General features: G+C 38.4%; 1 protein-coding gene across 1 annotated transcript in view; it reads right to left on the bottom strand.

The window, feature by feature from the left end:
* The window catches only part of kug (FAT atypical cadherin kugelei), a 77,217-nt gene that overhangs the window by 39,417 nt on the left and 13,077 nt on the right, over positions 1–24,723 (bottom strand). The window contains exons 2-15 of the mRNA XM_089704361.1: positions 13,384–13,431; positions 8,964–12,014; positions 8,164–8,443; positions 7,899–8,005; positions 7,587–7,797; positions 7,234–7,430; positions 6,715–6,864; positions 6,256–6,417; positions 5,332–5,539; positions 4,645–4,784; positions 4,226–4,500; positions 2,472–2,692; positions 2,011–2,236; positions 1,208–1,436 (exon numbers count right to left, since the gene is read on the bottom strand). Of these exons, the coding sequence (XP_089560487.1) occupies positions 1,208–1,436; positions 2,011–2,236; positions 2,472–2,692; positions 4,226–4,500; positions 4,645–4,784; positions 5,332–5,539; positions 6,256–6,417; positions 6,715–6,864; positions 7,234–7,430; positions 7,587–7,797; positions 7,899–8,005; positions 8,164–8,443; positions 8,964–11,999 (5,442 nt within the window). The 5' untranslated portion in view covers positions 12,000–12,014; positions 13,384–13,431. The remainder of the gene's footprint in view (positions 1–1,207; positions 1,437–2,010; positions 2,237–2,471; positions 2,693–4,225; positions 4,501–4,644; positions 4,785–5,331; positions 5,540–6,255; positions 6,418–6,714; positions 6,865–7,233; positions 7,431–7,586; positions 7,798–7,898; positions 8,006–8,163; positions 8,444–8,963; positions 12,015–13,383; positions 13,432–24,723) is intronic.

Here is a 24,723-nt window from a genome sequence, read left to right as displayed (position 1 = left end):
ATCTCAAACATTTATTTATTTAATTAGACTTCTACTAAAAGCACTTTTGAATCGTCATAACAGTAATAACATTTACCACCGATCTGGAAAGCAGTATCTATGGAGAAGAACCGGCAAGAAACTCCATAGGTCCATCATATAGGTCAATATTTTACTCATCCAGGTGTTGGTAGATCTCAGTATCTTATAATTCTTGAAAATTATAATAAAATCTGTAACATAAACTAAAGAATGTCATATAGGTAATACATGGGGCCCTTGTAACCAATACCAATTTGGCAAGAATTGAGACCAAATGTCTTACTAGTATGACATAAAAGAAAACATTCATATTTTTCACAAGTTTTAGATTTATCTTACAAAATAACTATTGCGGTTGCAGAAATAATATCTATTATAATTAGATATACAAAGATATACTGCAATATACTAATGGTTCCACTAGAAATGAAAGATTACTGACCACGTGTTTGCCGTCGCACAGCCATCGTCAACTGCGAAATGAGAATACTTCAAATCACTGTCACTTATAAAACCAAAAACCGTTTAGTATAGTGGATGACATACCACTACATCGATTTGAGGTATTATTCCCGCATATACGCAAAAGATGGCGTTGAAATATTTTTTTGTTGTTTATGTAATATATATATGACCGCAGGCCCCAGGAGGTTAAATCTCCAATAGATGGCGCTATATTAAAAATACAACAATTTTATATAATTTTTTTTTTTATTTATATTTTAGGAGAATCTACAGCTGTATCCTTAAAGATAGTCACATAATATAATACTTACAATAAGCCATTTACAGATTCTCAGATTCTCACGGCTAGATAAGCTACAATTTAATTGCATCGCGTGTTGCTAAGATAGGACAACATCTGTCGGGTCAGCTAGTCTTTATATATAAAAAGTACGTGTCATTTTGTTTGTCCGCGATGGATTCCAAACCTACAGAACCGTTTTTAAATTTGATTTGCACCCCGCGAGCACACGTTTTATCTAACTTGAAAGATAAGATTAGGCTACATCTCAGTTTATAAACGCAAAAATATATCGTTACAAATTATTTTTTGTCGATTATTTGATAATCTCAATTATCTGTTAGCTAAACCATTCCTACATATTATGGTGGCATAAAAACAAATTGTTAAGAATAACGATTGTTACTTTATGGAATCAAATGTTAAAATATCGTATGTTACCATGTTGTAAGCGGTGACGGTGAGGTTGTAGGTGTCTCGCTCCTCGAAGTCGAGCGGCACGCGAAGGGTGAGCAGGCCGGCGGCGGGGTTGAGGCGGAAGCGGCCCGCGCCGCCGCGCAGCGCGTACCGCACGCCGGCGCCGCCCGGGCTGCGCGCCTCCAGCGCCGCCACCAGCGTGCCGCGCGGCTCGTTCTCGTGCACCTCGCACACCACCTCGTCCGACACGAACCTGCACGCGTTATTCACTTGTCGTGTACTCTATTGTGAGTTGGCAGTACATACCGATGTACACACCATTATAATGTGTCGATCTATCGATATTCTATACAATAATGAACATTCTTACAACTTGAATCTATTCAAGTTTACAAATTTTTATTCTTTCTATTAATATTCTTATAAATTTTTAATTTTTTTCAAAATTACAGGAGATGATGATTCGATTGCGTTCTATAAAATATTTGTATACTTATTAGTTTGACCGCCTCCTTGGTACAGTGGTTGACGCGTGAGCGTAGAACCGAGGGGTCCTGGGTTCGATTCCCGGTGGAGACGAAGAAAAAAAAAAAATGTCTCGGTCTGGCAGGACACAGAAGGCTGATCACCTACTTGTCCCTAAAGAAAATCGATCAGTGAAACAGATGTATGAATAATGCATCTGCCCCTTACCCCACTACGGGGACACGGGACTTCACTTATACTTATTAGTTTAAGTATTGTTTCTTAAATTTCTATCTTTTGCGTTCTTTCTACTCTGTTACTCTCGAATAAATAATGAGTGTAGATTGAAATGAAATAGATACCTAGGTGGAGCGTCGTCGGGGTCGACGATTACAATGTGGAGCGGGATAGTGGAGGCCTTGTCGGAGGGCGGCGGGTTGGCGGCGCGCACGTGCAGCGTGTAGTCGCTGGGCCCGGCGGGCGGCAGCGCGCGCGCCAGGCGCACGTCGCCCAGCGCCGCGTCGATGGCGAACAGCCCGCCCGCGTCGCCGCCCGCCAGCGAGTACACCACCCGCGCCGTGTCGCCCGCTGGAAGGTTTCATGACACGATCGTGAGTCTTTTATGACACTCGGACATTAATATGTTGTCAATGTTACGCCTGAGTCTCGCCCCTGGGTTATCTCCTTAAGGTTGGTATTATTTAAGGAATACGACGTGTGGCTGTAACTTTTTGTAAAATTTCGTAAATTTTCATTTATTTATATTTAACGGTAACTTGTTAGAAAGTCAAATTGTCCATTCGGAACTGTTGCAGAAGCTCACCGTCGGCGTCGGGCGCGTCCCGGTCGGCGGCGCGCAGCGGGGCGAGCAGCGTGCCGGGCGCGGCGGTGCGGGGCGCGCGCAGCTCCCACAGGCGCCGGCCCCACTCCGGCGCGTGCTCGTCCGCGTCGTGCACGCGCACGGTGACGCGCGCGAACGCGACGGACGCGCGCGGCGCCTGGTCCCGCGCCCACACTGTCAGCTCGTGGATTGCAGCGCTTTCCCTGCAATTATTATTGTTTATTCATTAAAATCATGAGGGCACTAACTTTAATATCAAGAGATTATAAAAACGGAAAAATATGTTTTAGTAGACAAAAGGAAACAACTGAATACAGGGTGTAATCGTTAAGTGTGCACAGGCGATTATTTCGTATAGTTACGAAATAATGGAGGAAAATTTCTCTTTGCCGCCAAATTATTTATAGATAAGGAAAATTTGTATAAGTCAGGAAAATGTTTATAAGCCAGGAAAATTGCTATACGTGAGGAAAATTTCTCTTTGCCCCAAAATTAGGTAGATAAGGAAAAATTGTATAAATCAGGAAAATGTTTATAAAGCCAGGAAAATTTCTATACGTCGGGAAAATTTCTATAAGCCAGGAAAATTTCTATACGCCAAGAAAATTTCAATACGTCGGGAAAATTTCTATAAGCCAGGAAAATTTATATACGCCAGGAATATTTCTATACGTCGGGAAAATTTCTATAAGCCAGGAAAATTTCTATACGTCAGGAAAATTTGTATAAGTCAGGAAAAATTATATACGCCAGGAAAATTTCTTTACGTCAGGAAAAATTCTATAAGCCAGGAAAATTTCTATACGTGAGGAAAATTTCTCTTTGCGCAAAAATTTCTATAAGTCATGAAAAATCCATAAGTCGGGAAAATTTCGCTAAGACAGGAGAATTTACGATACGTCAGGAAAATTTCGATAAGTCAATAAAAAATAATATTATAGATAAATTATGATAAAATACGTATTTAAGGCGATAGAAACGATTCAACTATAAATTTATATTTAAACATGGTATGCATAATAAAATATAACCTTATATTTCGTGTTTCTCAGAAATAATTCAGAAGAGAACTTAATACAACGGTTCCGTGAGATGGGAGAGGATACGGAAGATTGCTCTAAACCGTTGTTAGGCGATTGTGAAGGTAATTGTTATTTATTTAATTAAGTATTTAATTTGATAGATAAATTAAAAAATGTAATCAGAGAGATAATGTAAAAAGCAGTTTTAATCCTACTAATATTATAAATGCGAAAGAATATGAGGATGTGTGTGTGTGTCTGTGTGTGATTGTTACTCTTTCACGCAAATACTACTGAACCGATTACAATTAAATTTAGCACACATATTATAGAAGGTAACTTGAATTAACACATAAGGTAGGTTTTACCTTATGGAACCCGGAAATCCCACGGGAACGGGAACTATGCGGGTTTTCCTTTGGAAACGCGGGCGACGCCGCGGGCGGAAATCTAGTCTATCGTGATAATCTAGTATATCGTGATAGTGATTGTTTATTTAAAAAAAAATAACGAGAAGTTTTTTGGAATATTATTGTGAGATATAATTTATTTCTTAAGCAACTGGAGATATTATACATATTATATTTAATAGAAAGTAAGGAACAAATAATTGTAGACAGCACTGAAAATAATATTCATGTGGATGTTTCTGGTAAGTATATTATTGATAAATTAATTATTATTATCGCTGGACATGACGCGTGCAACGATTACCTGTCAAGCGGGCGCGCGAGCTCAAGCAGGCCGGAGAGCTCGTGCAGGCGGAAGAGCGGCAGGTCGGCGGGCGCGCGCGCGGCGTGCAGCCCGTACAGCAGGCGCGGCTCGCCCGCTCCCCCCGCGCCCCCCGCGCCGCCCGCGCCGCCCACCCGCGCCCGCAGCGTCAGCAGCGCCAGCCCCGCGCGGCTCGCCTCCGACACCTCCACCGCGTACTCGCTCTGTGTGAACGACACGCCGCCCTCGTTCGCGTCGTTGATCACTGTTATGTTCACCTGGTGACGGACATTGGCTACCGATTAGTTGATATTCATATATTATGTATAAGTAATATAAAAACTCGAAAAATTTGAAATATCGTCTTCTGAAACTAAAAATTATATTTATTTGACATTTAAATATTATGCTAATATACTCACCGCAGTGTAAACAGTATTTGGTCCATCAGTGACGGAGATGTTGAGACAGTACCGCGGCCGCCGCTCCCACAGAAGACGCCGCGCTAGCACGAGACTCCCGTCTTCACGGCCAATAACAAAATCTCGATCGGGGTCACCGTCTAAGTAATTTGAAACATAAAGAAAATATTTTAATGAAATGTTAAATAAAATCGACATAAAAGTCTCTGTTTAATATGCCACTATAATTAATAACTATACTCAAACTCAAACATTTATTTATTCGATTAGACTTCGAACTTCTTCTAGAAGCACTTTTGAATCGTCACTACATATTATTTTTACATTTACCACCGATTCGGAAAGCAGCTGTAATTATGGAGAAGAACCGGCAAGAAGCGACTATAAGGACTATAAGGACTACGACTTCAAGTAATTCGAAAGCTAAAAGAACACCTAGGTCCTAGATAGTCAATTTTGGTGTAGAACACATTCGCGAATTAATAGGCGGCGGGCATCACTTTCCATCAGGAGACCCGCCTGATAGTTTGCCTGCTTAACGATGAAAAAAAAGGTTCATAAATATCTTTAGTAGCGACAACACTGATAAAAATAGGGAGTAGGCAAATTTTTGTTTTCTTACAATTTTATCGTCTTCCTACTGTAATGACGCGGGCCATATTATGAGAAAATTATTAATAAGCTCACCGACGATATCGTAGTAGAGCGCATCGCCATCCGCGTCGGTGGCCTGCAGCAGCGCCAGCAGGAAGCCGGGCGCGTCGAGCTCGGCGGCCTGCAGCGCGCCGCCGGAGCGCACCGCCGGCGCCGCGCCGCCGCCCGCGCGCGCCGCGCCCCGCACGCGCACGCGCGACACGCCGCACCGAGCGCGCGCCCCGCCGTCGCACGCGCGGACCTTGTGCACACGACGGAGCCGATCAATTAGTGAATATTGAATAATATCCCAGTTAAATTAACTAAGTGAAAGAATATTTTATAAAATATATTTTATTGTTTTTGGTACATGTACATACAAAAAAAATGTGTGCGTGTACTAGTGTACACACGTAAGAAGTGAAACTTCTTTATGACCTTATATTTCAAAAAATAATTTACTATACGCAACTTTTAGAGCAGGCTCCAAGGAGATGTTCGTTTGCAAAAATAGCGGACCTAAATCTGACTTACTTATTACTTAAATTTTCATGAAAATATACTCGCCATCTTCGGATGCTCCCCCCACTCCCCCATGCAACTATTTCACTCTACGAACTATTGAATCGTAAATAATGGACTATTGTTAATTATTTAAAATAATAATTTAAAGAATATATTCATGAGTTTTCAATCTATAGTGGTTCAAAGTTAACTCAAAAATGATGTCTGGGATCTATACAATATATCAGAAGTCAGATTTAGGTCCGCTATTTTTGCAAACGAACATCTCCTTGGAGCCTGCTCTATTTACAGAAATACGTCGAATCACGCGTGGTAGGGATAAGAAAAAAATGTCACGCGTAACAAAAAAATGTTACACTAAATTGAGAGAGATGAGAGATGTTTCAATATGGTCTCGACTTGCTCTCGACATATTATGTGTCGGTGTAACACAATATTTATTGTATGACTTACGGTGAGATCGTATGCGAGATGCGAGGCAAGGGGCAGGTCCGGAGCGCAGTAGACGCGGCCGGAGCGCGCGTGCACCCGCAGCGCCCCGCGCGCCGCCGCCCGCGCGCGCCAGCTGTAGCGCACCGTGCCGTTCTCTGCGGCGTCACTGTCTAGCGCCGTCACCTGGTGATACGTTCACAATTGCACATCGAATATTATAATAGGATACTTTTTTGCCAGACTTTAACCAGACCTAAAATTATGTTAGATGCATATCTAAAGCATTGCAACTGAATTCATGAATTTGTGATGAATATTAAAAAAGAGTGTGTGTGCCGAGCACACGTGTCAGAAGTGAAACTACTTAGGCAAGATTCAAACATCATGTGACGATATTGCCATAACCTTGAAATTTTAGGTAATCTCAACGCGCTTAAGAAGTTTCACTTCAAAAATATACGTGATAGTTAAGTAAATTACAGTAGTGACGTAGGTGTGGTCCATCGTGTTCTCGTCCCCGTCCCACTCGTCCCAGTGCAGGCGCGTCCCGGAACCCTCTTCGTCGTCCTCGCCTTCTCCGTCTCCTTCGGAACTGCTCTCTTCTCCTTCGGCCGCTGATGCTTCGTCGTCCTGCAAAATATTATATTTTTAATTGGTATTAATAACATGCATGTAGATAGAACTACATGGATTTCGCATACTTTTATTTTTATTCAGATTTCATGTTACTACCATGTTCAAGAGTAACCTTATCGTAACAATTAATTAAGTAGATAAAAATATATATTCGTAACTAGCGGTCCGCCCCGGCTTCGCCCGTGGTACATATTTACGTTTTCTCTACATAAAAACCATCCTCGTACTTCAAGGAATATAATAAAAAAAGAATTATCGAAATCGGTTCAGCCGTTCTCGAGTTATGCGCTTACCAACACATTTTGCGATTCATTTTTATATATAAGAGAAGATACATAGTTATAAAAGCGAGTGTTTGTGTACTTGTATGTTGTGGTTGCGCGGCGGCACGCGCACGTCGTAGAAGCGCTGCGTGAAGGCGGGCGCGTGGTCGTTGACGTCAGCGAGCGCCACGCGCACGCGCGCCGAGCCGCTCAGCGCGCCGTCCCGCACCGCCACCTCCAGCGCGTGCGTCGCCGCCGCCTCGCGGTCCAGCGTGCGACCCGTTGTCACTATTACCCCTGCGACCACATCAAATTTCAGTTAATGACTAAGTAAAATTTAGTTGTTTCTCTTTGTGTTAATGTCATCGACAAATCTATTAATGGATAGGATAGATAAGTGTAAAAATGTAAAGGATGAATACACCCGATTTTTGTATTAACTCTGAATATTACCGGTATTTTCATCGATAGAAAACAGGCCGTCAGGATTGCCGGCCACGATCGAGTAGCGCAGGTGCGGCGGCTCGGGCGCGGCGTCAGCGTCCACCGCAGTGACGCGCACCACGAACGTGCCCGCCGCGCAGTGCTCCGGGATTGTAACCGAGTACTCAGCATGCTCGGGCCACGGTGCCATGTCGTTCACGTCTTCCACTTCTATGTAGACCTGAAACAAAAATGAAATCATAATATTGTATCTATGTTTGCAGAGAACAACTGACCTATTTCAAACCTTTTTCATGCAAAACGTTGAGATGAATATTATACCTGAATGCAAGCGTAGCGAGGCACAAGGCCATGGTCTTCAGCGCATACTGTGAGCCAATAATGAGGGATCGTCTCCCGATCCAGTGGGGTTTGAGTTCGTATAGCACCTGTGAACAATGAATTTATTTCAAATAGAACGTTTATATAATTTATCTACGTTAAAATTGATAATATAATATGTTATACAACGATTTTGAGAATGAATTTATGGAAAATTTTATAGACCATGACCATAGTTCAAATTATATAGTTATAATATTCATACCTGTATCGTCGATAGAAAAGTGTGCCATTCCAGAGCCAGCAACTATATAATAAGCGAGGCGTGAGTCTCGACCGGGCGGGTCATCGTCGGTCGCTGCGGCGTTAAGGACGCGCGTGCCAACTGCAGCATCCTCCGGCACGCTCGCACGAAGCACTTGACGGTCGCTGAACGCAGGCGTGTGAGCATTCTCGTCGACGTCTACTACTTCCACTATAAGTGTCGCTTCTGCCCATAGCGCAGGTCGTCCATTGTCCGTGGCGCGTACTGTGACTCCGTATACCTGAATTATAAAGAAAAAAAATCATAAAAAATATTTTTCAAAATAATTGTAAATTACTGGGTCACTTGTAAAACACCAGCAACCTCTCAGGACAAGATATCAAATATGTAAAATTCATGAGTAACAACATATTTTGTTCTACGACTATTGGCATAACGCAATAAATTATTTTTAAATGGTTTTTTAAGCTTTTATTGTACTCTCCTAACATTTGTAAGTCTATATTTATTCATTATCGAAAGGACAACGCGATGCCCCCTTCCTCCTCTCGTTCGCTTCTTGTTTACGAAATTTTTGGGATTCGCGTAGAGTTTATAATATTCAAACGGATAATTATTAAAGGAATATTTATTTTTGTATGAAAATAAAATCTAACAAAATATCAAAATTCGTAGAACGAATGTTGTTACTTATGATGTTAGCTATCTTGTCCTGCGAGGATGCTGGTGTTTTACAAGTAACCCTGTATAGATATACATATTTTATAAGTAAAACAAATAATAACTCGTATATGACTAACCTGTCTTTCTTCAAAATCAAGTCGCTTGGCAGTACGTAGAGTTCCTGAAGTACTGTCAACTGTAAATACCACATCATCTTGATCAGGCAGCGTGTAGGTGACCAGGCCTCCTGCGTCCAAGTCTGGGTCGAACGCTTCCAGTACAGCTACTAGTGTACCGACTGGAACGTCTTCCCTTACACGAGCACTATATGCAGGAAGTGCAAATTTTGGAGCATTATCGTTAACATCATCAACTGCAACGCGCACCAAAGCTTCAGCACTCAGTCCTCCACCATCAGTGGCACGAATTGTCAGCTCGTACAACGCATGCCGTTCACGGTCCAGCGGTGCACACACTAACACTACACCAGTTTGTTTGTCGACACAAAACTCCCCCTCGCAGCCGCTGCTTAGACTGTATGTAACACGACCAAAATCACCGCCGTCACGATCGGTTGCGTTTGCCCGAAATATTGCTGTTCCATTGATTGCGTTTTCTGTAACTCTAAAGCTTGCTAAAGTCTTCTCAAAACGAGGTGCATTGTCATTAACATCCAACACTGTTACTGGTAATAAACGTGACGATGACCGCTGCGGTTGACCCAGATCGTAGACGGTAATATTTAAATAATATTCGCTTTCTCGTTCTCTGTCTAAATATCCTATTACTTTAAGTTCTCCAGTGTCCGGATCAATACGAAAAGCAGAATCTGCATCTCCACCTGATATTGCAAAAACGAGAAGTCCATTGTATCCCAGATCTCGGTCTCTAGCCCGTAACCGCACTAAAGAAGTACCAAGCGCTACGGATTCATTTACTTTTATTTCCACGGGAAAATCGACGAATTCAGGAAAATGAAGATTTTCACCAAAACGTGATGACGCCAAAGGAAAGTCCTCTGTAAAGTCAAGAGGAGCATTGCTGCGCTCTGCAGCCGCTAATAATTCAGTTAACCTTCTTGCTACTCCTGTATCACGGCATTCAAGATTATTTGAATCAACACTGCTACTACCCACCGTGTTTCCACCTACCAGATGTAATGTAAGTGTAGCTGCATCAGCAAAGTGAGTGCCATCAGTAGCAGTAACATTAAGTACACGTGTTTCGGTTCGAATATCGCTAAGGTCACAAGAAAGGCTTAAAATTCCAGTTGTCGTGTCGAGTGAAAAGCAATTATCTTCGTTACCACCAATAATACGATAAGAGACTACATCGCCTGAATCGAAATCAATTGCGGACAACGTCACTATTTCGTGGCCAATGGCAAGCCGACGTGGTAAGTAACCAACGCAGTCAACGCGTTCAAATTGGGGTCTATTGTCATTGACGTCTTTTACGCGGATCGTGACTCGCATTTCAGCTTGTCGGCGATACGGTAAGCCCCAATCACTTGCTCGGATCTGTAAAACATATTCTCTACGCATACTTTCATAATCTAATAATCTGGTAGTTCGCACAGCACCAGAAAAATGATCTACTTCAAATGGAACTGGTTGTAAATTTGCAATACTATACGAAATATATGCATTTTCACCTGAATCGGCATCTCGAGCTACAACTCTGGCGACAATTGCCCCACTAACTCCATTTTCTACGACGGTAACTTCCATTTCTTCTTTTTCAAAAACAGGATCATTGTCATTCGCGTCTAAAACTGATATTTTTACTTTAGCTGAAGATTGTTTCCGAGTTCCGGCATTTCCTTGATCAATAGCAGAAACTGTAAGAGTATAAAGAAACTTATGCTCGGCATCTAAAGGTACTGCTGTATACAGAACGCCACTCTCTGGGTTCACAAAAAATTCACCACCTTCATTACCTCCTACTATTTCAATATACACGCGAGCATTTTGGCCCTCGTCTCTATCGCTGACTTTTAATCTTATAACAGGCGTATTTGGTGGCGCTGTTTCTAATATGCTAGCCTCGTATACTTCTCTACTAAATACAGGAGCATTATCGTTAATATCAGTTAAAGTGACTGGTAGAGTTAAGTAGGATGATCTTGGTGGTTGACCAGCATCCGTGGCCCGCAATGTAAGATTATATCCTTGTGGTGCGGACTCACGATCCAACAAAGCGTGCGCTATAATGTCATACTCATTTGCTTGAACTGAAGGACGTATTCGAAAATGCCCATCTGGATCACCGTCTACTATATCAAGAGCAGCAATTTGACCATGCTCACCAACATCGCGGTCGGTAACTTGTACAATTGCATATATTTCAGCAGTGGAATTCTCTAGGAGTTCAGGTAGTTTACGAATTTGTAATTCAGGGGCATATAAATTCGCTTGTTGGACACGAACTGTCAGTGAAGCTTTTGCAGATGGTGCATTTTTCCCAAGAGATAACAATGAGGCGCGGTCGTGGGCTAAAACAGTGACTTCATGTCGTTTATTTTCTGCATATGACAAAGTTCTCGTAACTGTCACAATTCCACTTGTCGGATGAACAGCAAAGCGATCGGTTGGTTCAGAAAGGCTATAATAAATTTCACCGTTTATACCAAGGTCGGCATCTTCAGCCGAAACTGTTATTATACTTGAGTGAAGTGGTGTATCTTCAGAAACCTGAACCTCATATTCAGTTGGATAGAAAAGAGGACTGAGATCATTTTCGTCCGTAACTTCAACAGCGACAACAGTATCTGTTTCTAACTGCTGACCGTCGGGGAGTGAAGCGGTTGCACGAATTTCCAAACGATATGAGTCTCGTCGCTCCCTGTTGAGAACATCTGAATGTCCCACTCGGGTTCTTATCGATAGAAAACAAAAGTCGCCCACGACTCTTTCTTCAGCTTTAAAGAATTTGTCACGGTCACCGTGGCGGATGCGGTATCGCACTTTTATGTTCTGGGCAGGTAGATGTAGGCCGAGCGGTTCGGAGGCGGGCGGCTGTTCTGCGTACGTGCGCGGTGGACTGTTCTCCGGTATGCTCACATTGTACAGCGGATATTGGAACTGTATCGTATAAGGCAAGGGAGGGCCGGGCCCGGCGCCGCTCGCGCTGCACAGGGCCGCCAACACCAGCAGCGCGCGCGCGCTCGCCATAATTCATTCGGATATCTGAAATAATAAAACATTAAATTTACATATACAAGTTTAAATAAATTAATATTGATATTATATAATTTCTGAAAGATGTGAAAAATTGTGGGGAAGCATAAGGTAAAATAGACGCATCAAATGTTATTTATGTTTTTACGTGAACAAAATAGTGCGGGCATAAAGGATTGATAAAACTTTTGGTGAAACTATATAGATAAAACTTATCGGTCAAAGTAACTGCAACATAATATAATATAAATCCCATATATATGTATATACGACATACTTACCTATACAATCTATACTAATATTATAAAGAGGAAAAGTTTGTATGTATGTATGTATGTATGTATGTATGGTTTCATGCATAAACTACTGGACCGATTTTGATGAAATTTGGCACAGATAATCTTTAGACCCTGAGAAAGAACATAGACTAGGTACCTTTTATTGCGAAATATGTACCACGGGCGAAGCCGGGGCTGACCGCTAGTACATAATAAATTATGAAACTTTTTGATAACACTCGATCGAACTATAAAGTACTGGTATTACTAAATTATTTTATTTATCCTGATCACTTCGGCCATAAATGGAGTTGACCCCCAATACAAAACCGTGCGTTTTCGTAAAGGAAATGAATGTAAAAAATATGCATGTGAAATGAAATGCATCCTTAGACGGCACAATAGATTTTCGTTTTACAAATGCTACTATATACCTGTACTAGTATATAAAGCTGAAGAGTTTGTTTGTTTGAACGCGCTAATCTCAGGAACTACTAGCTAGATAGCCCATTTATCGAGGAAGGCTATATAACATCACGCTACGACCAACAGAAGTGGAGCACTGCAGGTAAAACCGCAGGGCACATATTGTAGTAAATAATAATTAATAAAAAAACCATTCATGTTCAGGCGTTCCAAAGAATACCCCATATCGATCGAAATACCCCATCGAAAATATGGCGGGACTTATGTTTGTATAAGATCTGAATTGTACCCATATTCATGAATAAAAATATTTGAATTTGAATTTGAAAAACAAACAGGCTCAACGATTAAAATGATGTTCATTTTCTATTCAGACTTCATAGTGTTATATAAAATAGATATCTAGGAAAATACCTATATGTAGTTCTTTTGATAATTATTTTTATGTGTACATAATATACCCGTTTGGGTATAACCATTTTTGTCTATAGTATAGACTATTATGTTGAATGTAGTTTGTTAATCGTTATTATTGCGCTTACAAAAGATAAATTAAAACACCTCGTGTGTAGTCTAGTGGTCAGTGGTCATTCAGTATGCAGGCGCGCCAGGGAAAACGAGATTCTGTGTGAAACTGGTTTGAGCTAGTATTGGTAGTATCGATGTTTAATTACCTCATGTAGTTGAGACGACACTGAAGTTGCGTGGAGTGACGTCCAAATCTGAAATGAAAGGAGAGTAGATACTTTTATAATTTTATTGAGCTATAATAATATACATTTTATGTAGGCATAGTAATTAATATATTTTTATTAATATATTATATTAAATTATTGTATTAATATCTACACATTTTTGTTTTACTATGCGAGTCAACTAACCAATACGATCGATTCTGTGCTGTTTGTGTCCTGTTTGTAGTTTTAGGTTCAATTCAAACTGATTAATGATGTAAGTTAAGAGAAGCTTTTTATTTAAATGTATGAAATATTAATATTTGATAAAAGTATCTAAAGTTTTGTAACGACACCACGTTATTATTCCATAAAGCGAAAATTGGAAAGTCAACGTGATTTGCGAGCTACAAGCGTTTCTAAGGGCGGCCTTCTATTGAGTAGTGTCGCGAGCGTCGAGCGCGGACGGCGGAAGCTTTTCCACCCTCTCTATTATTCGCGAGGACTCATTGTGATGCGGGACGCCTCGGGACCGACTGCAACGTGTGCGAGCTTACATCAGCAAATTGAATTTGGCTTACAAATGTTCATGTTTAAATTCTATATAATTCATTGTTTTAGTAAATTAACATGGTTTTTGTATAAAAACAAGTTTACGAGTATGTATGTATATTTTATATAAACCGTCTGCATGATCGTCTCAAATGCGGATTACGAAATCAGAATTAAGTTCAAATAGTACGTTCTCTTATTACATATTAATGTGTTAATATTTAGTTATTTCTACCCTTGGAATAAGTACATATTATGATTGAAACAAATGATTTGAAAGTTCACTGCAAAGCCGTGGCGGAGTTGGTTAGGACTAGAATGGCGCAGCGGCCGGCGCGGCGTGGCGTGCGCGGCCCGAGCGAGTGAGCGCGGCCCGAGCGAGTGAGCGTGGCTCGAGCGAGTGAGCGCGGCGCTATGGAACTCCACGCGCTCAGTTATTAATGACGCCGTCGCTACACGAAACGTAATCATAAAATTGAAGCTTATGAATATAATACTAGCACGATGAAATGATTGTTGAGTGCTTTTATTTTCTCTGCTGGAAAAACGTTACCTTCAAATGTTATATTAAATTTCAAAGCGAAAATTATTTTTGCAAATAGTTACCTAGTTACAAACCTATATTTTTGCAGTGATTACAATAATTTTCTTGTCTAGATATAAACGATATATTTTTGTATATCATCACTAAAAGATCACTAGGTACATAAAACAAAGCCGCTTTCTCTGTCCCTATGTCCCATGTCCTATGTATGCTTAAATCTTTAAAATTTCACAACAGATTCGTAGTGGTCTTTTTTTATTAAATACTAGCGACCCGACCCGGCTTCGCACGGGTGCAATGCTGATACTAAATACACTACAGAAAAACTTTTAACGTTGTATATAAAAACATAGCGGCCCGGCCGGCCGGTACCGCCGCAAACGGTACGTCCCGCAATTTTTAAATCTGTAATATCTTCGAAAATATTCACTTAAATCATACGGTGTAAAGGGCCATATAGATCTATATTAAATGAACAATGTATTCAAGGTATTTAATTGGTTAAGGATTAATGCTGTATTGGTTAAAATCGCTTCGAAAATTAGCCATTATTTGTCGTAAAAAGTAAATGACAAAAAAAAGTTATTGTGGGTTATCCATAAGAGATAGACATATGCCATCGCGGACTTTTCTGTAGACCTTTTCAATGTGTACAATACTTAGTACATTATTTTGATAAAACTCGTAGGTTTCAACCTGCGTTTGCAATGTAAGCGGAAGAAATGTAATTATTTACGACATCACATTAGAAACCTCAAAAATGACAGTACTTCTCCACTATTTAATGGATGTTATTATACATATAAACCTTCCTCTTGAATCACTCTATCTATTAAAAAAAACCGCATCAAAATCCGTTGCGTAGTTTCAAAGATCTAAGCGTACAAAGGGACATAGGGACATAGGGAAATAGGGACAGAGAATGCGACTTTGTTTTATACTATGTAGTGATTTATAATATTTGTATAGATAATGATTCAAGAGGAAGGCTCTATGACAAAAGAAGTTGCAAATTGAAGCGCAATATCTGAATAATAGGTAAGTAACTAAATGAAATAGCATAGAGTCTATAATTTAAATGATTAACTCGATTGCGTTTTGATACGCCTATAATAATAATTATCATGCGATTAGATAAAACGCTTAGATTAAAAATAAAAGGATAAAACGAAATAGATACTGGATACCTATTTATATTAAGTAGGTACATAATATGAAAAATCAGTAATCCGTACAAACATATTTAATTTTGCCAGCGTACGTAAAACAAGAAAAAACAAATGAACGGAATAAGTAAATAGTATAATAACAATTATTGAAGAATATCCTGGTGCACCACATGTTTCATACATACGTATAACCTTCAACGGAGCCACCAACTAATAAATGTACCGAAAAAAGGGTGAATTGAAAGCCTCCTCTTTTTAGGGTTCCGTAGCCAAAATGGCAAAAACGGAACCCTTATAGTTTCGTCATGTCCGTCTGTCCGTCTGTCCGTCTGTCCGTCTGTCACAGCCGATTTACTCGGAAACTATAAGTACTACAGTGATGAAATTTGATGGGAATATGTGTTGTATGAACCGCTACAAAAATATGACACTAAATAGTAAAAAAAAGAATTGGGGGTGGGGCCCCCCATACATGTAACTGAGGGATGAAATTTTTTTTTTCGATGTACATACCCGTGTGGGGTATCAATGGAAAGGTCTTTTAAAATGATATAAAGTTTTCTAAAAAACATTTTTCTTAAAGTGAACGGTTTTTGAGATATCAGCTCTCAAAGTCGTAAAAAGTATGTCCCCCCCCCTCTATTTTTATAACTACGGGGTATAAAATTCTAAAAAAAATAGAGGTGATGCATGCTAATTAACTCTTTCAACGATTTTTGGTTTGATCAAAGTATCTCTTATAGTTTTTGAGATAGGTTGATTTAACTGTAATTTATTATATTTGCTGCTACGGAACCCTTTGTGCGCGAGCCCGACTCGCACTTGGCCGGTTTTATTATTTAATAGAACAGATCCCTAATAATTGTCAACATACATTTTAACAGGCTACAGCATTTTTTTTTCCTGTATTATTAAATTTTAATTGTAACTAGGTACATATTGTATTTTTGCTGAAATAAATATTTTCATTTTCATGGTAATATTACAATGGAAATAATCTAAAATATAAGTTCTTTCCATTTGCTATTTCTTATTCTAAGGAAAAATTATGGCAATCAAAACTTATTTTGATTACGTTTATTGCCCTTATAACTACGTGTCTGTCTACCATCAATCTTTGAAAATTAGCTTGGCAATGAAAACACAATTTATAATCTCTATAATATCATCACTAATAAAGTCGATTTCTCTGTCCCTATGTCCCTTTGTATGCTTAAATATAAAACAACGCAACGGATTTTGATGCGGTTTTTTTAATAGATAGAGTCATTCAAAAGGAAGGTCTTAGTATAATATAATTTAATAGGTTTTAGACAAAGCGGGCGAAGCTAGCATAGTGTAAAACAAAGTCGCGTGTGATGTGTAGTGTGTACCTATGTCTCTATATTGTATGCTTAAGCTATACGCAACGGATTATGATGTGGTTTTTTCATGGTTTTTTGGATAGAGTGGTTCTTCCGTTCTTGTGGAAGTACTCGCATAATTTGTTAATTTAGCGGGTGAAACCGTATAAATAGGGGAATTATAAAATTAGTGACAAAAAAAAAACTAGGAGATAGAGATAGATGATTGAACGGTATGAATCTTATTAAGCTAACTCGTGAGCGTACAAAATGTGGGTTGTGTCTAAAATGAAATTAACATTTCAAATGATAAAATAAATACTAGCCGTTCGACTGAATTACCTACAAGGTGAGCGCAGAGCGACTAGGAATACATCTAGATAAGAGGGCAACGACAATGTTAAGATAGAGACGATTTTTCCAATAGAGGTTTGACAAAACGCTCTACTAAAAAGTTCATTTCTAGCAAGGTTTTGTAAGCTTTATTAAGAGCAAACAAAAGAGCCGCTTTTCCAAACAAATGTAGTCCCCTGTTTCCTCCCTGGATTGTGCCACTAGAGCAATATATTTTTTACTATTATAGTCCTTTCCACCTAAGATGATTCCTGTGACACATCGATTTTTGACACGTGTAGAGATGTCTTTACTGAAATCATATCAATTGTTTCCGATAGTCGATAATATTTTCTATGTAAATGAAATCGATTTGAATAAAGTACCAAAATTAGTTTTTTCGGCATTTCGCCAACAATTAACTAAGGAAACTTAGCAAACAACAGCAACAAAAAGTCAACAATAACAATTAGTAACAATAACAGAATACCACGTAAAGTATCAATATAAAAATGCAACTTCTATACAAGGCTGACGCACTCGTACAGACGATTGACTCGATTGACAAACGAGCACAAGATGGGCGCCGATTATATGATTTTCCAACTCTATGATTTTTCAACGATCCATTTCATGTACACGAATTGCGTAGGTATTATACTTATATTTGTGTTATTTTAATTTATTGTTCATTATATTAAATTAAACAATACTGTTTTTGATTTATAAGCTTAAGATGTTTCATTTTTATATTTTTTGGTAATAATGCCGCCATAAAATAAAAATATTATACACTAAAATTATTTTGGCGTTTTAAACATAAAATACGTAATTCGGAACACGATGAAGTGTCACAGGAATCATCCCAATTGAAAAGGACTATAATCTATGGTAACTTTAGCCATGTTCTTACGTTTTCCTTTTTGCCATATCTTAATTATTGAAAAAGATATTCAGAGTCTTTCAAAGCGTAAGAAATAGGACAGATTTTCTGTTATGTTCCGTTTTCCATATTTACTCTACTCATTGTTGTATTGAAAAATAATTGTCGAAATAATGAAACAGATGCAGGCGTAACGTTTGCTCTCATATAAATATTAAGACACTCAAATGTTATTATAGAGCTATTTCATTTTGTATTTTAAATAGGTATAAGGTAACTCTAATAAAGGTTTGTAATTTGCTATTCTGAGGATTTCTGATCACTCTCAGTAGGCAATTCTATAACCCTAATAAGTTATGTCACGTAGGTAAGTGTTTAAATACTAGGTACTCAATAATATACATAATATATCTCACTCTACTTATACCGACAGCCGTTACTCTGGTCAACGATTAGGTAACTATGTAATTACCTAGTTACCTAATCGTTCATAAAACTTTTAGATTTCCTATTGAACGAAATACCGATCGAACACCGATCGAAAGTAAACTAACTATCGAGCGAACTGATAATAATTAATATCATTAACCTACTTAAGATAAAACAACGGAGCGGGTCTAATGTCAAGCGATCAGCATTCAGTATGCAAGTGATAGTAAGAGTTCTGAATGAAAGCATGACGAGTCGTGTGAACAAATAAAGGTAAGTCGAGTTTTTGTTCGGGGCAGTTGCTGTAGTGTCGCGGTTGGTAGCGAGCGCGAGACAGCGCCGCCGGCCGCGTGACGTAGCGGAGCGCGAGCTCGAGGCGCGAGCGTGACGTCAGCCGTGAGCCGTGAGCCGTGACTCACAGATACAATAGATTACTCCATATCCATAAGCGCCCGTGTAACGTTTGCAAACATTCTGTATACGGTTATCTAGTTTCCAGATCCGTTCCATTTCTTATGCTCGTACTTATTCGGAATACATTGAACGATTATGGACTTGTTTTGTAATGCAATACGGTTGAAAGGTGAAGTAAATTGATTCAACAATATAGGATTTTCATTTGACAAAAAGCAAACATTTTGAAAAGAAGGGACATCTTGTATCTTGTCTAGTATTTGATATTGTAACGAAAGACTAATCAAAGTCTAGTTCGTTACTGATTGTTCGTGCTAGCAGCATGACTCGGTGACATCATTCCCTTGTTAGCACTGTACATCGTTTCCCATGTGACTCTTTATGGTTATAAATTTTAGTTAAAGTATGTTAGCAAAATAATTATGTTCATAAGTAATACCTATGTCTTCATGTGAGTCGTTTGTTTCATTGTCGAACTATCGTTTGTTGAAATTTATGCAGCAGCTAGATACCACAATTTAATAATTCATCACCTTTGCAATATACCTACCTGGGTATTTTAAACTAACATAACACATATTAATATTATGTAGGTAGGTAACTAGTTGATAGCAGACGTTAATTATTTCATGAGGTTCCATGCGATAATGAGATCTATACCTATGTATCTTTCATTAATGATTACAATGTATTCCTAACTTAATAAATAGGTAATCATTTAATAAATAAAATTGAATGTCCTACGCAAGTATCTCGATACAATATAATGCCAGTTTCAATTTACCTATTTATGTGATTGAATATGGAAATTAAGTTTCCTCTGTTTTAATGATTATACTTAAATTTATACAAAAAAGACAATTAGTTGTATTGCGGTGTGAGATAGGTAATAGAAGCATGCTACCAGTTAGCTGCGGACTGCGGTAGCGCGGATTGAGTACTGAAGTAAATAATACATATTATTATGTAAAGTATCGCCTTTCGTGACACGAGTCATTCAGTGTAATAAGGTTATTGAACTACAGGGTAGTATAGTTTCCTATTATTTTACTTCATATTTTCGTCTTCCACTTAAGCAAGTCCAATAATTATTACACAGTCCGGAAAACTATTAAATCATTATCTCTCGCAATGATTTAATAGTTCCATATTCACACCCTATTCTTTGTTTTAAAGTTGCTAATTGAAAGTAGTGACATCAGGCGTCAAGATGAGGGATGAATATGAATGTAATTATGATAATAGCGTATATAAATAGTTGAGTAGTAGCGGGCAGGCGCCGGCGCCGTCCACGCGCTAATCTGTCGCCCGGCGACCACGGGCGGCGCGGGCGCTGTCGCAACTCGCGACTCATATCAGTGCACACGCTTACTGCAAACGTAACCCCATTCTTTCAAATTCTTAACACATATTATTATAGTTACTTGCTCTCCTTTTTTTATCAGAAAGGTGTACTGTTTTATTTTCTTATGGTTATTTTTGACGTGACAACGTCTTATAATTTGATAGCCGGCTGCACGCACGAAAAAACATGACTCATGCGGCGTTACCTCGCTCTGAGGCGTTCCATCTAAGGCTTGAAGTGCAAGCGAGAACGCGGAACGAGCGACAAAGAAGCATAATCGGCCGTTGTCACGTTCAACTATCGTCAGTAAACCGACTTTACAGACAACCAATTTTTTAGTTACTTTATTTACTACGTTAATTACGTGACTTGACCTCTATGTGTACATAGGTAAATATTTTGTTAAAGAACTCACACTTAATTTTTTCATCATTTTAAACAACTCTTTTAACGAATAACGATCGAAAGACGGAATATGTAACTATCTAGTATCTACCTAAGTATAACCATAGGTATAACTTAGATAATAATATGATACATAATTTATGACATAGGTAACATAGAAGATTTGTGAATGATTTTATACATAAAATTTATACAAAAATAATAATTATGTCAAGTTCAGCAAAGAATCTCAATTATACAAGAAACTTAAGTAAAACGATACTATCTCCTGTAGATGCTGCCGGCAATAATAATTTATCTCGGAACGAGAAATTCCAGTGATACGCTGTTTACTGACGAGGTTTTGTTTCGTGTAACTGTATAAGTGTTAGTGCAGGGATCAGGTTTCAAATGGTACCGCGGGCTGCGAGCTTCAGCGAAGGCGTGACGTCAGCGGCGCCGGTCGTCGCCCTGACCTTCGCGCAGATCGCGCTAAGTAGCGGCTAGCGTCCAGCGACTCGCAACTAGCGAGCTATATCTACCTTCGAGACACATTCTGACTGCTGCAGGAATCGCAGGCAGGAGCGGCCACCGGGCGTGTTTACATCCAGTTCAAGGTCCCCGGGGAACTTGTGAATAACCGTCCTTAATTATAATATTACTAGCTTTCCGCCCGTGGCTTCGCCCGCGCTTTCAAAGAAAAACCCGCATAGTTCCCGTTCCCGTGGGATTTCCGGGATAAAACCTATCCTATGTGTTAATCCAAGTTACCCTCTATATTATGTGTGCTTAATTTCATTGTAATCCATTCAGTAGTTTTTACGTGAAAGATTAACAAACATCCATACATCCATACTTACAAACTTTCGCCTTTATAATAGTATAGTAGGATCTGGTACAGATAACATCGCTCCAAGTTCACATTCAAGAGTTTATTCCACAGAATCCTTCCTTCCTTATCTTAATTCTTAATCATCCATCATCGAAACTTTCAATGATGGATGATTACATCGATATTCATCGAAGTTTTATTGAGTTATTCTCTATGCAATAAAATTTTATATTTAAATTAGGGATGTAACGATACATGATTTTGCCGATACGATACCGATACCGATATTTGTAGTAATGTATCGGCGATACCGATACCGATACCGATATCTTGGTAGAAAAATAAATAGTGAAATATGCATAAAAAATTACCAACATTTAACAGAGACAACTGTTAATCGTATTCTTTTAAATAAAAATGCCAAATCAAAAAACAACAAAACCATTTATTTTAGTAGGTATTATTATTTTACGAAGTCAGTTAAACTTTAAGTAATACACATACAATCAGTACCTAATAAAAGTTTACTATTCTGCCGTCCTTTAACTAGAAAGCCGTTAAGCCCACAAAGTGAGTTTCGAGTAAATGGCAAAAAACACGGAAATCGTTATTTCTTAAAAATTATGACACTTACAATAATTATTGTGAGATACATCGATCGACATTTAATTATATTATATATAAATATTAGTTTTTACCCAGAAACTGTTATAATTTATTTTTAAATTCACTTTTTCTCGTTTAGTTCAGCACTAGATTTCCGCCCGCGGCTTCGCCCGCGTTTGCAAAGGAAAACCCGCATAGTTCCCGTTCCCGTGGGATTTCCGGGATAAAAACTATCCTATGTGTTAATCCAAGTTACCCTCTATATGTGTGCTAAATTTCATTGTAATCGGTTCAGTAGTTTTTACGTGAAAGAGTAACAAACATCCATACATCCTTACAAACACATACATCCTTATAATCTGAAAATTTTAACTATTTACTGGACAAGACGGCCGTTCACATACCATAGCGACTTTTTAGCTAAGTAATTTAGTATTTTTATTTTCATTTTGTGATTTTTTTTATTTATTAATAAAATGCTTACCTAAAACGTCGTTAAGCTACTATAACTACTTTTAAGCTATGACTTTCGTTTTAATTTAAATTTCAAAAACTTTATAATCAGCGTTTAAGGGCTTTTGGATGCTTTTGTACTATGATTCTATATAGTTGTACTAAATTTTAATCTTAATAATGTTAAAAATTTGCTGCTGTCTGAGGCTTTGCTCTCGGGAATCACATCCTCTAGGTCAACCAATGGAAAGGAAAAGGATCAAAAGCGTTTAGGTTTAAGTATTAAGGATTTAAACACTATCTAAATTAATGGTTTTAGCGTCTTATTGTGAGTAACAAGTATTTTAAACTCTTTTACTAAATGACTCTTTTAAGTTTTCGATAAAATTAACCTTTATTTCTCGTCATGTTCACGTTTATTTCATTACAGTGGCTCATTAATGGGTTAAGATTGAGATAAATCTTCTCGCTTTTCTTTTTTGGAACCGTAAGTATATTCATTTAGAATTGCAATTTTAACGTTATTTTATAAATAGTCTTCTGCGAAGCCATCATACGAGTCACGGATATTGAGTACATATAGAACCACAAACAATGTAAACATAAATCGTTTCCTGAAAAAAAAATTAAGACTTGTGCACAAGGTTTTTGAAAAAATACACCCTGGTTTCAATAGGGCTTCAAGCTCTTACATGTGGGATGCTCTTAATAAATAATGTAGAACCACTTATCAAATGATTAGAAGACTCTTTCATCCACATTCAGAAAATATAATATACCAGAATATGTGGAAAATAGCAGGAGGTAGAAAACTTTTTATTTGCTACAATGTAAAAAATACAAATCTTAATAATCTAATACATATAAAGATAAGAAAAAATAGCAATAGTTGCAAAATGGACTCCCCGTCAGCGGGTCAAAGGTAGTGTACTCCTAACAATTTTTGTATCACCATCTCTAGTACATTGCTTGACAGTCGATTACTAATTCCACCCAAGGGGTAAATTACATAATTAATAAATAGTTTTAAAAATTAAATAGTACAGACTTTCTTCTCTTTCTCGGTTACAGTGACAAATCAGAGTCTAAACAGAGAAGTACGATTGAAAGTTTGCACTGTCGTAACCATTACCTACCAAATTTTCGTAACTTTGACTTTTTATATTTTCCGTAATTTAGCTGCTAGATTGTTTAAAACTTAGTAAACCTGATCAGAAACAATACGTCTTGTAAAAGAAAATCAAAAACAATCGGTACTCTGCTTGGGAGCGACATTATTTCATCATCACTCTCATCCCCAAAACTGATGCATCACCAGAATCGGATAACTGCCTTTTAGCTAAAAAATGAGGGTTAGCTGCTTTGTAGCTAAGCAAAAAAGTGTTATTAGAATTTTTCCTAAATAAAATTACTTAACTCAAAAAGCGTTAAGGGCGAGTAACTGCAAATAAGGTAAGGATTTCCATTGGAATCGTTATATGAAAGCATATCATAAAGCAGTTATAGTGCCACAAACTTATCTGACCCGGTGACAGTGTCACTGATGTCGCTTTCTTTTATATAAACAAAATATTTCGTATGAAAAGTCTGTGAAAATGTGACATTTCAAAATGGCGGCACGTAGTTCCAGTTTTTGCCACCGGGTCAGATAAGTTTGTGGCACTGTATAGTCCTTTTGCGTCCCTATAGTCAAGTATAATCTGATAACGTACTTTTAGTCAAGTAAAAAGCTAAAAAATAATTATTAAATCTGGCGGTTAAGGTACTTTAAAGGAAATTTAGCGAAGTAGTGTTGGTTAGACGCTTTCAAGTTATGGAATCGCTGAAAATTGTGTTACTTAACGGCTTACAATATTTTAATATATTTATAACTATTAATGATTCTTAGACAGAAAGATAGAGAATTCTGAACTCTATCACCCTACATTTAAAACTGAAAATTGACCATTTGAGGGTTAACGGCTTTTTAGTTAAAGGACGGCAGTATTGGTACAGTTTTTTCAGAAAACAAAGTGCGCACGCGCGGGCGGCCTCCCGCATCGTTCATTGGGCG

The sequence above is a fragment of the Colias philodice genome, chromosome 15 (assembly GCF_061535455.1).
Source record: "Colias philodice isolate Cphi_HAF_F1 chromosome 15, ilColPhil1 Martin Lab GWU primary, whole genome shotgun sequence".
Lineage (NCBI taxonomy): Eukaryota > Metazoa > Arthropoda > Insecta > Lepidoptera > Pieridae > Colias > Colias philodice.
This window is presented reverse-complemented; position numbering and strand designations above follow the sequence as displayed.